Source organism: Anarrhichthys ocellatus, unplaced genomic scaffold (genome assembly GCF_004355925.1).
Source record: "Anarrhichthys ocellatus isolate YVR2014 unplaced genomic scaffold, GSC_Weel_1.0 scaffold48, whole genome shotgun sequence".
NCBI lineage: Eukaryota > Metazoa > Chordata > Actinopteri > Perciformes > Anarhichadidae > Anarrhichthys > Anarrhichthys ocellatus.
Window position 1 is genome coordinate 711,561 of NW_022280078.1, and position 14,862 is coordinate 726,422.

General features: G+C 40.4%; 1 protein-coding gene across 4 annotated transcripts in view; it reads right to left on the minus strand.

The window, feature by feature from the left end:
- The window catches only part of hps3 (HPS3 biogenesis of lysosomal organelles complex 2 subunit 1), a 22,122-nt gene that overhangs the window by 5,772 nt on the left and 1,488 nt on the right, over positions 1–14,862 (minus strand). For 2 of the 4 annotated variants that reach the window (XM_031869716.1, XM_031869718.1), the window contains exons 4-25: positions 14,582–14,675; positions 14,325–14,398; positions 13,856–14,068; positions 13,375–13,441; positions 13,106–13,188; positions 12,454–12,568; positions 12,110–12,266; positions 11,922–12,004; positions 11,096–11,270; positions 10,523–10,604; positions 10,269–10,426; positions 9,904–10,005; positions 7,500–7,608; positions 6,974–7,236; positions 6,598–6,775; positions 5,950–6,183; positions 4,972–5,169; positions 4,617–4,820; positions 4,285–4,389; positions 3,144–3,350; positions 2,915–3,002; positions 1,439–2,201 (exon numbers count right to left, since the gene is read on the minus strand). In XM_031869716.1, the coding sequence (XP_031725576.1) occupies positions 2,074–2,201; positions 2,915–3,002; positions 3,144–3,350; positions 4,285–4,389; positions 4,617–4,820; positions 4,972–5,169; positions 5,950–6,183; positions 6,598–6,775; positions 6,974–7,236; positions 7,500–7,608; positions 9,904–10,005; positions 10,269–10,426; positions 10,523–10,604; positions 11,096–11,270; positions 11,922–12,004; positions 12,110–12,266; positions 12,454–12,568; positions 13,106–13,188; positions 13,375–13,441; positions 13,856–14,068; positions 14,325–14,398; positions 14,582–14,675 (3,117 nt within the window). In that variant the 3' untranslated portion in view covers positions 1,439–2,073. Of the gene's footprint in view, positions 1–1,438; positions 2,202–2,914; positions 3,003–3,143; positions 3,351–4,284; positions 4,390–4,616; positions 4,821–4,971; positions 5,170–5,949; positions 6,184–6,597; positions 6,776–6,973; positions 7,237–7,499; positions 7,609–9,903; positions 10,006–10,268; positions 10,427–10,522; positions 10,605–11,095; positions 11,271–11,921; positions 12,005–12,109; positions 12,267–12,453; positions 12,569–13,105; positions 13,189–13,374; positions 13,442–13,855; positions 14,069–14,324; positions 14,399–14,581; positions 14,676–14,862 lie in introns of those variants that run through there. The other 2 variants (XM_031869717.1, XM_031869719.1) reach the window with 2 other exon arrangements.

The window sequence follows — 14,862 nt, forward strand, 5'->3', positions numbered from 1 at the left end:
TAGCCTGTTGTTGTTGCTTTTAAATAGTTGATTCCAATTTCTACCTCCCCCGAAACAGTTGAACCTCCAAACAATGGTGGACCTCCAAACATCTAAACAGCTGAGCTCTCATTACCTCAAGCTGAGATCCATCAGAGTCTAACGCTATGATTGGCTCAGAGTTGTGCTCTCCAGATGTGATTGGTTCTGTGGACTGTGCTGAAGTTCTCATTGGTTGAGAGGTTTGTGAAATAGCTCTGGTTGGTTCTGCGGTTCCTTTGGAGTTACATGTTGGCCTGTTGTTGTTGCTTTTAAATAGTTGATTCCAATTTCTACATAATGAATTAAAGTGTTAAAATGAGTTTTGAATGGCTCATTAAGGTCAGGTAGATAATACAGAAGGTTAATTAACAAGCTTGAAAAGGCAAATACACAACTAGAGTCATTAATCGACCCCTCTTCACACATTCTTTGTGGCCTGTTTCATCATTGACCGGATACTTGAGTCATTTGATTTATCACTTAAAAATATCTCGTGCCTGTCACTGAAGCAATCACAGGAACAAAATACTATCTTAGAAATGTAAAACCCATATTAATTACATTAATATACATTGGTCTCCTTCTTCTTTAGTGTCTTTGGTAATCAATTTAAGTGGGACATTTCTTGAACTTTGTATTCAAAACAGCCAAGGCTTCAGCAGGAGAAAATACCACACCACAGGGATCTACTATCTAATCATGTGTTTTCCTTGCTCAAAGTGTTGCTTAAAGGCAAAACTGAGTGAAACTGTGGTGACTTAACAAAACCACATACAATACGATCTGGAATCTATGTGTCAGACAACTGAGCTGACCTGTCAGCAGCTCAAGTAATCTTTGCCAGCCAAACTCAAACTCGCAAGAAACTTAACATCTACTAACTTACATGAGTTTCACGTACACCGTAAGGCTTAAAAGGCAGGAATTGACAATCTTTAGATGTTTCTTGCGAGGACAAAAAACAAAAACAAGTGAAAGAAAGTTGTGAGGAAGAATACGGTAACATCAAAACATTTTGAGGGACTAGTTATTGCAGTTTGGATCAGATATATTTGGATAAAACTCAAATACTTCCCGCTTGAATGAGGACAGTTTTCTACTTTCCTGAGATAAATTTCATGACACAGTGTTTTAACACAACAGAAAAGGTTGATTAGAATCTGTCAAGACAGTTATAATGTAACATAAAATGTTTTCATATTCAACACCTGTGAAATTATAAAGCTTATTCCAAGGTTATGCGAGTTGGAGAAAAAAAACCAAGTTTTTTTGTTTTTACACAGAATCAAAAATGGTTTCAGAACAAAATCTGGTGATGGACGCTGCAGCTTTTAAATGCTTTAAATTGACCAACTTCCTGGTTTTAGGAATTACAGGATTAGTTTAAGGACTACAAACTGTAAAAAGTAATAATACATTTTCATACAAGCTAGACATTTAAGTTTATATCACCACATACAGTACAGTACAGTGGCCCACAAGAAGACACAAACTAATTCTTAAAATAATACAAATATGACAATGCAAGTGGCAAACAAAACTCAGAAATGTGAAGCAATATTGGAATACAAACAACAAACTAAAAATCCAAGAAAAACGATGCATATTGGATATATAGGTTGACATGCACCCGAAGGGAAACCTGAAAGCACTTTTTATGATCCATATGTGCTCTGCATGACTTCCTCTATATACTGTAGTCTACTCTTGTGTATCCTGCATATTCTATTGTCTTCTATTTCTACTTTGTCATCTAAAAACACAGAGGATACATCACCAGAGTGACTGATTAAATGTTCAACTTATCTGCCTATTACTCAAAAGTTGGTCACGTATTTGTGCGATTGTAAACATACAAAAACCTGTACGTGATTGTCTGCAGACAAACAAAGTGCTGACAGCATAGAGATTAGAGAGCCAGCATGTTTCCAGTATGCAAATCACTGAATCCCCAACTGCTTCGGAGCAGCAGTTCAATTGCGGACACATTGGTCCTTGTCTATTCCTAGTAGTGTGTGTGTGTGTGTGTGTGTGTGTGTGTGTGTGTGTGTTTCAGGCCATCAGGCGTCTCTGGCTACAGGTCAACAGGTAAGGCAGGAAGTACGAGGCGGTGCCGTCATCAGGCATCAGCTCCAGGAACTCTGTGGGGCTCGTCTCCATGGCAACCACTACCAGCGTCTCTGTTGGCATGGGAACCGGCCAGAAAAAAAAAATCATCAACATCAGAGCTGATCTCAACTTTCTGACTTTTTTTGTTTTTGTTGTTGTCTTTCTATTCCAAGCATTCTCGTCAAAACCTGGAGCCTACATTAGCCACAGGGAAACTTGACTCGATTCACTCTGCTGTACAAACCATATATTTAATAATTTAATGCGTTTGTGCTCTGTTGCTTTGCATTTCTATAATGAATGAAATTATTTGAATTGATCGTATTTTCTATATTCAGCTAATCAGTTGTATCTTCTGTAAATAGTATTTACCTTCGTGAAGGTCTAAATGCTGTTTCACATCCTCTCTGTAGCCTACTGCCAGTAATAAACGTGAGGTGAGGGAAAAGTAAATCCTTTATCTATCTATCTATCTATCTATCTGTCTGTTGGCTTAAAAAGTGGTTCAATTGAAATAGCATAACTTATTCCCATCATGTGTACATTTGATACACCCTGTGACCACAGTGTGCTTAGTGGAAACAGCCCTGATTGACTTTCCTTTTAGATTGTTGTCTAACCTGCTCGGTATTGTCGTCATCAGTAAAAAGAGACAAGTCAAGTCAAAAGTGACTGGGTAAACATGAGAAGTTCTTTGACTAAACTATGTCAAGTGACCTTAAACTCTAAACACGATACTGGGGTACTTTTGACAGACTGATGGTATTCTGAGAGAAGCTTCTACCTTTGAGAGCAGCCAATAGGATGCTGTTGTCTGCAGCAGCTCTCGTCCTGTTACAAAGCTCTGGGAGCAACTTCTGCCACCATAACACCTGCAGAGATTAGATACGACAGACAGGGCAATACCTCTCATAATCACTGGCTGTAAAATGCAGAATATACGAAACATTCAGACATGAAACAGAGTGAAAACATAACACATTTGACAGTTCAGGCTACTGCTCAGTACAAACCATATGTTTGTCTTGTAACTGGTGGTTAGCATAGGCTATAATGGCCTGAGGACATCGGTCCAGCAGCTTTTCAATGCTGCCGTCATACTGTCCCCTTCTGGTGGCGCAGAGGAGGTGCAGGCTGAAGCCCCATAAGGTTTCCTCTGAAAGACGCTCCATCAGAGGCACGACGGAGCCCACCGACAGGGACGGACCACACAGGAGAGACTGCAGATGGATACAGGAATACAATCACTGGACAGTTGTAGAGGAATGGAAGACTACGTCACTTTTAAAATATTACATAACACAATCTTTGTCTTACAATTAAAAAGTGTGCCGTCACAGCCTCAGTTGGGCTTGTATGACCAGTAGCTTAGGGTGGCTAGTGTCAGCAAACTATGGATGGATTTATGTGTGCTGCTGTTCAGGTCCAAACCCAGGGTTTTAGATAGACTGAGGCGCTATTTCCGAGTAGTTTCACAATCTCAGATTTTCTATTAACGTATATTTTTCCATATTTGATTCTTATAAATATTCTATATATTATTTTAATGTAAAAAAAGATGAATTAATTTAAAAACAGCTGTATATCCCCGAGTTTGGCTGACAATATTGTAAAAGTTTTTATTTCTGAGAGTTTCCTGGTTTCTTCTAATTGTTGTATTTATTCATTCATTTATTGCTTGGTATGATTATAAAACATTTAATTCAAAGACACTGGGTCCAAAAAATATTGATATCCACCTTTAAAAATACACTTTAAACATAACATTTAAACTGTACTCCACATCCTCAAATCCCAGAAAAAAAAGGTATTGAGGACATGACCTGTGTGTCCTCGATGGTAGTAAGGGCACCACGTGTTTTTATAATTGCCACATGTGACCATAGAGGTCGATGTTGAGCAAAAGTTAAATAGATGCACTTGAAAGATACCATTTGGGTGAGAAAAAGGTCTTGAGTCATTGCACTGTAGTTCTACTAACAGCTGTCATTGCCTCTCATCCTGGGTTCAAATCTCCATCAATGTATTTCCCTAATATACAGTATAAACACTGAAATTGCGTTTCTTTTGTACATATACTGTAAATAGTTGTATTGTTTACTCCAACGTATTTTATGACATACAGAAGCAGCCTTGTGTTCACAGACAGATTACCTGCAGTTTGTAGAGCGCCTCCTGGTGTTGTGAGCTGGTGGTGTGTGCTGGATTGAGAACAGTGAGCCACGGGTACAGAGCACCGTAATGAGAGCAGGAGTTTATCTGAGACACACACACACAAACATGCGGGACTCTTAGTGAATGAGAGTGATGTTCACATGGACTAATTTCTGAACATCACGCTGGTTATAGACACTGATCATTTTTGTCAGTCAATTAAGGTGGTGGTGAAACATCACGAGGCATTTTACGAGAGTCAAACTGAACATAAAAGGGAATCTTGAAAAGCTACAAACAAAGAGAACAGCAGTCATTTTTAGCTACTGTACCAGATCGTCAGCGCTCTTCAGCGGCCTGCGTCTTGAAGGTGTGTGTGGTTCCTTGGTGTGCGTATCCGAGGTTGTATTTGTCAGTCGGTCGATGTAGACAGACGCCACTCGGAACAGAAGTTCCTGGATGATAGTTTCCTGTGAAGACGCCATGAGCATCGCCTCCCAGAAATCCACCTGTAAGCAGTTCTCACAGCCCAGCTCCTAGAAAAAAAACACACACACACACACACATGTAGGATGGATCAAAATGGACAAATATCTTGTAAGCTTGAAACCAACATGACTTCCCTTGTAGCCTCCTAGCTGTGAATTACCAGGTGCTAACGACACGCACGTATACACACACACACACCTTGAATATGTGATCAGCCTGTTCCAGCTGGACTTTGTCGTTTTCATGTAAAGCCACCACGGCAGCCACCAGCAGTCCTGGTTGGGACTTTGCCAATTGGCGGGTCAACGCTGTGGGACGGATGTGTGTGTGCTGGCCTCCACCTCTGCCATGCAGCAACAGCCTCGGCTCCTCGATGAACCCGTACACCAGCAGCATCTGAACACAAACAGACAGTCCTCTGGAATGACTCATATATACGCTATACAACTATTGTGTAACTATTTAATGAATTTCAGAATGCCTGAATGGATGTTTGATGGAATCAGACAAATACAGTTTCTACCATTCCACATGTTTCTCAATCAACTGGGATCTGCAAGCAACATTGTATTTCTCATTTCATTTAATTCGGACTAAGATCAATTTATCACATCCTGTGTATTTCCTGCCAGTGTATGGCACATCCTGACTTAAGGATCTTTAGGATATGCTGTGACATGTCCAACCAGTTTCAGTTATCTTCCTAATATGATTTAATGCAATGGTATCAAAAGCACTTGATAAATTTGTATCATCCTCTTCCTCTGAAATATTAAATCATTATTGAATGCAAACATTGAAGGAAAGTTGCGGCATGTTTAAACAAACAATATAAACTTTACAAAAAGCAAACGCACTGGTGTGACATAAAAAATGTTTCTATTGCATTTAAATAAAAATACTTTTTGAAACCCAATACTGTAATTATTTGTCAAGATAATTAATTAATATAGAGCTAATACATGTTTCTATCAAAGCAGTAAGGTAGATCATCTAGTTGAATATGAATGTGCTTTCATAGAGCAAGTGTCTATTTTTAGATTACTGAGATGGACTGTCGATCTACGAGATGCCGTTACATGATATACATACTGTTAACAAAACATATTTCAGTTTATTCTTCACTAGGAAACACCGCTTAACACACACACACACACACACACACACACACACAACCTCAGCGTGTCTTTCAATCAGATGTGTGTACTGTGGCAGGTCGTCCAAACGCAGCATCATGGTTGCCATGGTGGTTGTCAAAGGAACAGACACGCCAGCTGTGTCTTCCAGATGTTGTAAGATTCGCAGCGTCTGGGCAGGACTGATGTTTATCAGGGACGGGCTGGCGCAAACACTGACGAGCTGTGAGGGCTCTGATTGGCTGAAAATGTCTATGACCTCATCAGCTGCCTCCTGCAGAAAAATGATTAAATGTTTCTTTAGTTTCTGTGTGTATTTACCATCGTATTTTGGAGAACTGGTGGCAAACGTTTTGTTGTGCAACACAAATAAATAAGCTGATAAACTGATGACTATAAAAACAATACAGCGTACTTGAATAATTACTAAATTATATGTTTAAGAGACAATATATGGTTCATATTATAGACTTCTGAAGCTGAGGATAGACTTTTTGAAGACATGAACATTGAAATTCGGCTGTGAATGTCTAAGTTAGAGTGCACAGAAGCAGATGGAAACTGACAGTATTTAATGTAAACATAAAACTAATGTATTCCATATGGTACTTTCAAAACACATCTCTATAAGCCTTACATGATACAAGCAGCATGTGAAGCTTTATGGGGTTTTTATGTTGGCGTTTACCTGACTGAGGATCTGCTCCGTTTCTTCTAACAGGTAATGCTTCAGGTAGAAGAGGAAGCCGGGGCCGTAGGAGTGAGGGCTGCTGGGAAGCGGCCGGTTCCTGGCCATGATCTCTGTGACTGACAGACCAGACATCCTGTAGTACGGCAGAGCCAGGTGGCAGTCCTTCTGACTGCCCCTTACAGAACAGAAAAGCATAGAATTATTACCGAAATATCTTAAAGTCTACCAACAGCACTTCTGATTATCAATTAATAATATATTGAGAAAGAAATACCAAACATTCAGGCACTTTGAAGAATCTTGAACATTGTAATGGCCATTTTCCACTATTTTCAATATTTGTCCTTTTGCGAGGTGTGTGCATGTGTGTTACCTGCTGAAACAGTCTCCCAGCTGTGCACAGTTTTGCCTGAGTGCCTCTTCCAGTTCTTGACTGTCTGTCTGTACAGCCGTCTGTTTCTCAGCTGGTCCGTCTGCATCGGTCTGCAGAGACAGCACGGAGTCTTCCTCGATGTTTGGTTGCTGCTCTGACGCATGGAGTAAGGAGGTGCGGAGGAGGAGGTGAGCTTCACTCAGGAGGTGCCGAAGGCTTTGAAGCTGCGGGTTGGTCTCTGCAAACCGCTGGCTGTATTCAACCTGACTCACAGAGAATGGAGGAATGAATTGCAGCTGGAATGACTTGAGAAAATAGACTTTGCAATGCAGATACATATATTAATGTACTTTTTATGTTTTTCTGGGTTTTTTCTTCCCTTTTCTCTATTTCTTTTGGTTTCATTTCTTTAGTCCATCATGATTATCATTAATAATTGTGAATACAAACACAAATACAACAACTGACATTCAGATAAAGTGGATTTTTTTTTGCACAGTCAATGAAGTGGGTATGTTTGTGTTACCATCTCTTGGTAAAGAGTGAGGGGGGAGACGGTGGCGACCACGTAGAGGTTCCATCCGTGTCCTGCAGCACTGGTTTCTTTGGGGGAAGAGATTGTCCACTTCCTGCTCCTGAGGTCAGAGGTCAAAGAGAGAATAATCAAACAGAGTGATGCGCTTAATCTCTAAGTCTTAACTCACAGAGTAGATGTTTAGCCGATAACAAAATCTGTTTAAAGTGAAGTTCCCACGATTCATGGAAAAACGTTTGTCAACAAGAAAGAACAATGAGAGTAAAGATTTAAACATGTGCTGATTAAGCTCCAGTCTGGAGTCTAGAAACTGGCAATCAGACGAAATATTTCCTATTTAAAGTCATTTTAAAGCTATAGAATGATATAACTCCTAAACATGTCAATAGTTCTCTGCAGTTTCCAATAGACTAATGTAGAATATGGGTGTATGTAAGTAAATGTATTGAAAAGGTATATGTACGTGCAATTATACTTATGTGTGTGATGAACAGTAACAGTATAGTTAACATTTCATCAACATTAAATTCCATGAACCAAGCGGAGGAATGCTTCCTGCTTCCGTTTCCTGACTAACTACTACTGGAACTACTGAACCAGAAATACTACCGTCTGCATCACCAACACACTCCCAATGAAGAACAACCTTTGGGGTGCAGTTCCTATATAATACAGTCTAAGACATATTACTACATTATACATGAACAAACAAACAGTTAGTAAAATGTTAGTGAGCAGGTTAACATGATAAGAAGGTAATCTGGGGCCATGATGGGTAATTCTTTGTGTGTGTGTGTGTGTGTGTTTGTGTGTTTGTGTGTTATGCTGGTCACACGTCATGACGTGGCCTCAAACCTGTAGATTTACCAATCACACACCCTTTATAACTTTCAATGTTAAACCGGGAAACGGGGATGATCGTTGGAAGATGTGTGTTTAGTCACCACTCTTCAACTTCCAATAAAACAAGCCCTGCTCAGCAGCATACTTTATGAATCATCTTTGCAAATTTACATTAAAACCTGGACCATCCAGGGAGCAGACTGACACCAGATATGGACTTTTGGGTGTTCCTCCATTACCTGTCAAAGACTTGCGCTTATATTTGGCAGTGTGGGTGTCCAGAATCGCTCAGTGAGGGTGTCACGGATGACAGCGATGTCCAAACCTGAATTACTTATTAAATTACTCTGGAGAAAGCACCATTATCTAAATCCTTAAGATGCAACTATAAAGGTATGCATTACTTATTTTCATTTCAATAAGAATATATACAGTTTATTAAAAATCTGTACTGTAAAGCTGGATTATTAGGTTAAGATAATTAGTTTGTGATCAAAAAGTCACACACACTAGGACCGTTAGGGAGGTTATGGTTGGATCGGTGTAGGAACTAAAACAGGAAGTGTTGTCACTTTTAGACCAAACTGCAAAGGCACGCAGACATCAATTAACCACGGGCTGAAATGACTGGCTGTTTGAGAGTTTTAGTATATTGCCATATGGAGAAACTTGACTCAAGAAAATACGTACCAGGCATTTGCGGACCATAGATGCTTCATTTTTTAATCAAATGCAAACAAATGTCTGCTTTCAAATATAATCAAGAAGTAAAGTTGTGGATTTTCAATATCCACATCAATATTTAATAGGTTTTATCATTCGTCGTATACTTTACTTCACCATAATCTCTATAAACAGCGGGACAAGATTTTGGTATCCGAAGCATTCCGGTTTGTAGTCCGAGTAGTGTTGACCAATCACGTTCGAGCAGGTTTCGGTTGAAATGCAGGTAAACAGTCCGTGTAAAGAGCAACAGAGGTGGAACGCATTGGCCGAAATGAAAACTTGGAACGCTTTTAACGGTTTGAAATTAGCTTGTAAACTGGCTACTTGTGAAACATTGTGGTTGTTAACTTGACTTAATGAATATTTGATGACTTATGCTGATGCAAGGCAGCTCACAGTGGCAAAATCCTAGTACCTTTACTTCCCTCCTTTTTCAAACGAAGTAGTACCTTTATGCCCCCTTTAGCCTGACGGTGTTGCATGAGGGCAAAGAAATAGCTTAACATGTCGAAGGTCCCCTTTTTGTTTTTGTCATGTATTAGGAAAAACCTGCAACACCGATGTTCCAGTTCAGGCTAATTTCCATCAGCTTGCAGCTAGGAATACAGCTTTCAGTGAAAAATGCAAAAAGGGGCTTCAATGAGGAAAAAAAAAAGCTTCATTCTGTGACATTAAAGGTAAAATAGAATGTCCCTTTAAATAAGCGCTGATATAAGGATTTGGTTAACAATCATCCGCTAAACTAGCACTTCAAGGGTTTCCTGGCGTTGCAGCTTGGCCTAGAAGTGACAACTGAGACTGTGATGGGGTTTGGGGTTTGTCTTACAGGAAGGGGCGTGAAAGAAGGCTCTCCAGAGCCGGCGTGGTTGCGGGATCGATTCCCACCGCCAGGAAAATACCAGTCAGCAAGGTGTGTTCTTTCAACTCACTAAAATAACAACATACACACACAGTAAACAGGTTTATAAATGCATATATGCCTGCACACACACACACACACACACACACACACACACACACACACACACACACACACACACACACACACACACACACAGCATCACCAGTGCTGATAAGGTATTCTGGTACCCGCAGGGAGGCATCTGATGACATGAAAGGTGTACTATACACTATCATAGTCAAGCGTGTTTGTGTGTTTAACTGTATTGTATGCATGTGTGAGAGACTTACAGGCCTCTGCGTTGTGTGGTGCGTTCTGGCTCCTCTGGTGTCTCTGCGTCGGCGGTGGAGAGCAGGATAACATGGCGGCCGTAGACACACACTGAACGCAGACCAATAAACAGCTGCATCCTCAGCGCACACACATCCAGGCTGCAGGGTGGACAGGCCTTCAACACGCACACAGAGTGGAGAGTGGTGAGACTGAATCAGGGAGTAAATCAATCGAGAGGCCACAGAGCAAGGTATTCAGGTGAGGCTCATACCTTTATGGTGCTGTCGATGTAGGGGTCTTCAATCCTGGCTGCTACTGCTGCACAGCGCACGGTGAAACACTGCAATGCATTCCTACCGGCCACACACAGGAATCAAGATAAAACTTACTGGTATGACAAACAAAAACATATTCCATCTTAAGTAATTTAGTCTAATACTGAGGCTTAAATATGTGAGGTCTTTGAATGGAGAAGAATCATTCATATCACTCTCAAAAGACTCATTGGGCCTCATGCAAGTGATCTGTGAGTTGACGGGTGATTTAAGGAAAACTTGACATGTTCATCAATTAATGCGTAGACTTGTACGGCATTATTGGGATGTTAATTATGCTAATTTACAATTATCATGAACACACGCTCATTTACACACAGTGGGCATGCATCGTGTTTATGCTGCTCATTTACAGTTATCTGAGATTAGAAGTGTTTGACGTGGCACACTCGTACGAACCCACTGTACGAAAAAAAGTAAGTCAAGTTTTTCAAGAAATGGATGTTTTTACAAGCTGTGATCCAGCGAAGATGATCGTATTTCCATATTAAAGCAGACTGCAGACGTACTTTGTTATGACGTGCAACAGGTGGTCTGTCAGCACCGCCTTCAGGACCTTCTCTGGATACTGATAGGCCGAGAGAAGCTCGACACCACCCTTCAGGCTGTACAGGTAGCCGGCGGAGGGGAGAGAGAAGAAGCAGAATATGCACGATGGTTCTTCCAGAGACACCGACTGGTTACCTGGAGCGAGCAAGACAGAGAGAAGTACAGAAACAATGTTCTGATGTTGTGGTATCCAATTCATGTACAGTTATTTTGTCAGTTATTGAGTCCTAAAGCTTAGAAATTGTATAACCAGTGAAAGAATATGACATAATTTCACCCATTTCCAATACTAACCAACTTTTACTGAAGAAGCGCAACTGTTTTCCTGGAGCTTACCTGCCCACTGATAATGATTTACAAATCAAGCCCAAATGTTTCATGAATATCTTAGAATTATGTGTGATTTCACTGATAACCAGTGCAGAAGAAAAGACGCATTCTGTCTTGTTTTATGATGTTATTTGTTTAAGTCCTGAAAGAAAGGAAATTACACTGATAAGAAAATCTCAGTCAACTGGCAGAAATTTTTTTCAGAAAAATAGATCCTGAAGGTGAAGATGAAACATTACAATCTGTTCAGAATGATGGAAGTTGCAGTGGATGTTATGCACGGCTTTGCTGCAACTAAATTAAGGTGAAACTGGTCTGAATATATTAATGGTTTGATGGAAATTTTTCCATTTACTGCTCCATTAATATTGTTCTACATGGAAGTTCCTGTGACAACATATGCTGCTTTTGTACCGACACCCATATCTGTATCTCGTGGTGTATTGCGGTACTGACTGGTGAACAGCGGGTAGAGCTGTAGGGAGTGGAGTTGAGTCTCCTCCACACTGCAGCCCTGGAAGAAGTCTGGAGTAAAACGCCTGCAAGAGAGAAGAGACACAAGTTAAATAAACCTCACATAGCAAAAATATGCTCACTGTAAAGATCTAAGGGTCCGAATGTTCCTCAGATATACACGTACACACCTGAAGAGAACATATGACAGTGTGTATTCTCCTGTACTGTCCTCCAGCCCGGCCTTTTCTATGCTGACAGGGATGTCACAGTCCTTAGCCCGATCACCGAGCAACTCTTGGTGTCTCGGAAGGACCTGAAAGTCAGACTGGTCTTCCAGATGGTTTGCTGCACACAAATACGCAGTTAGTTACTGGGGCCTCGTCCCTTTGCCCCCAAATTTAATTTTCTGGATCTGCAGCAGACAAACACTGCAACCCGTTACAAACCCAAACTCAAGACTGTCTGTAAAGTAAACTAAACCAAAAACAGACAGAGATGGATTCAATCATTAAAGAGGGCAACAAACACTGACTTTTCTTTGCGTCTAAAGATTCTTCCAGGGTTTTAGTTTCAGAGGATGCGTCCAGTTTCAGAACCAGCACTTCCAGCTCCGCCTGCACTGCTATATATACTCCACACAGCGCCACCTAGGGGTCAGAGGAGGTTGATCTTAATAGTTTGAACTTCTGAAATACCTAAACAAAAGTAAATGCGTCCTGTTTGTTAAATCATCAAAAGAATGATTGAGGATTTTTCCTCTATTTATTATATTTTGTTTTCCAGACACAGTTCAACTTATAACTGCTGCAACTGCTGATCACCACGATATTTCAGTTATTAAGATAATAAACACATGAGAACCGAAAACACAATGTGGATATAGAACTGATATTTTTGCTTGTATTCATAGCACAGTGTCTGACACAAATAGAAAGCACATTTAGTGTGGATTATAATGATCGTGTTTAACAAATCAATGAAGTAGTTATACTGTTGTGTACAGTTGTTATGGCTTATATTTAATTAGGGGATTATGTACACGCTCAAAACTCAACAACAGAAACCAGACCAGTTGGTATGGGCCTTATTTACTGGTACAACTCTGTAGCAGATAAACAGATTGAACTATGAGGAAAATACAGCTGATTGAACTGAAGAGTAAAAAAGACAAATTGAAGAAGTACCTGTTTAGGTTTGAGTTTTGGAAGATGCAGAATAACTGAGCGTTCAAAATCCAGGAAATTGTGGTTTGAACCTGTGATCTGACCTGAAAACAAAGAGAGGACAGATTAGCTTTATGTCTTCTCCTTAGCAGGAGATAGCAGGCCACATAGAAGTGCTACATTCTAGTCATAAACCAGAAATACAAATGAATTGATTCAAATAATCTGTGAACATGTATAAAGGCTGAGAACATTACTATGAAGTATATGTGTTATTTTGATTGAGTTACCTTGACTCTGACTGGAACTCTGCTGAGAGTTCGTCCAGGTGTTCGGAAACATCTGCTGACTTTGATTCTGTTGGGTTTTTCACAGAGAAAGATGAATTAAGCCACTGCAACATTTACTGTATCAATAAGAGTTTCCTTGTATTGTTTAGATGCTCTATATATAAGAGATAAACCTGATGATAAAATACAACTTCTACTAAATGCACTACATTTGATATTTTAACACTTTTTGAAGGCTTTAAATACTAAATTGAATTTTAATATTGTGGGAAACGGTCACTTCCCTGCACTGGCAGGTCTGAGCATCAACTCCAACCAATATAACCATCACGAAAATGTTAAGTCATCACGGCCACTTGTTTCAGGAATAACATCATATTAAGGAAGTAAAAATGCGACTTTATTTCAGTCTTTGAATTGAGATAATCTAAATAAGGTCCACAGAGGAGGTAAACGCCCAGATTAGCAGGTGGACTCTTACCAGGCTCTGCTGGTTCTGTCTCCTCAAAGCAAACAGAACCAGAGTGTTCTCGCAGCCGACCAGAAGGTCTCCTGTGACTGAGCAACACGCCACGGCAACAGGGCGCTCCGACAGAGGGATCTCGATGATCTCCATCTGCACTCCGCCCCGCACAGACGCCCCACGCAGCAGGTGGCCCAACAAACGCACCCCGACACGGGCCTTTCCCTCCGCCTGAATGGAGAGCAAGAAACAAGTAGATCAAAATACATGGAGTAAAGAAATGAATAATGCAGTAGATATATACGGATAATAAACTAACTATTAAGCTTCATACTCAGAAACACATTTCTGAGTACGAGTATGAACACGTTTTTATTCTAGTGCACAGTTTAGATAATATGGTTTAAATTAAGGTTACATATCATATCAAAGAGAAAAAAAAGAACATGTTCTTACATTTCACAGCACGACAACATTAAGTGCGTACCTGGTAGCGCCAGTTGGTGTAGGCTCTCAGGTAGGTGGCGCTGTTCTTTTCCTCAATGGTCACCAGGTAATCCCCTGGGGAGGCAGAAAGGAAAGCAAGGGTGCAACATGTATTTCTCTCTCCAGCTCACGCCGTAATCACTAATGTTGCCGACTGCCTCGCTCACATATAAAGCCAGCGAAAAAATAAACTGATACTGATACAGTTGCTGTTGCAGAGAGGGAGGCTGACAAAAGAAGAGAGGTCATGCTTTTTACCCATCTTGCTGTGCTGGATGCTCTTCACAGTGCCCATGGTGGCAAAGCGACATATGAAAGGGCAGCCATCCTTCTCCACATTGTAGGCCTCCACCTTGGTTTAGTTCACATCACAACAGAGTCAGTAACCTGCAGAAACCTTTCATCTCCAAAATGTTACCTCTTGTGTGACTCAAGAGTATTCCCACAATCTGCACAGACATTTAGATGTGTTCTTTTATGAGGTTACACTGATCCTGTATATATATATATATATATATATATATATATATATATACACA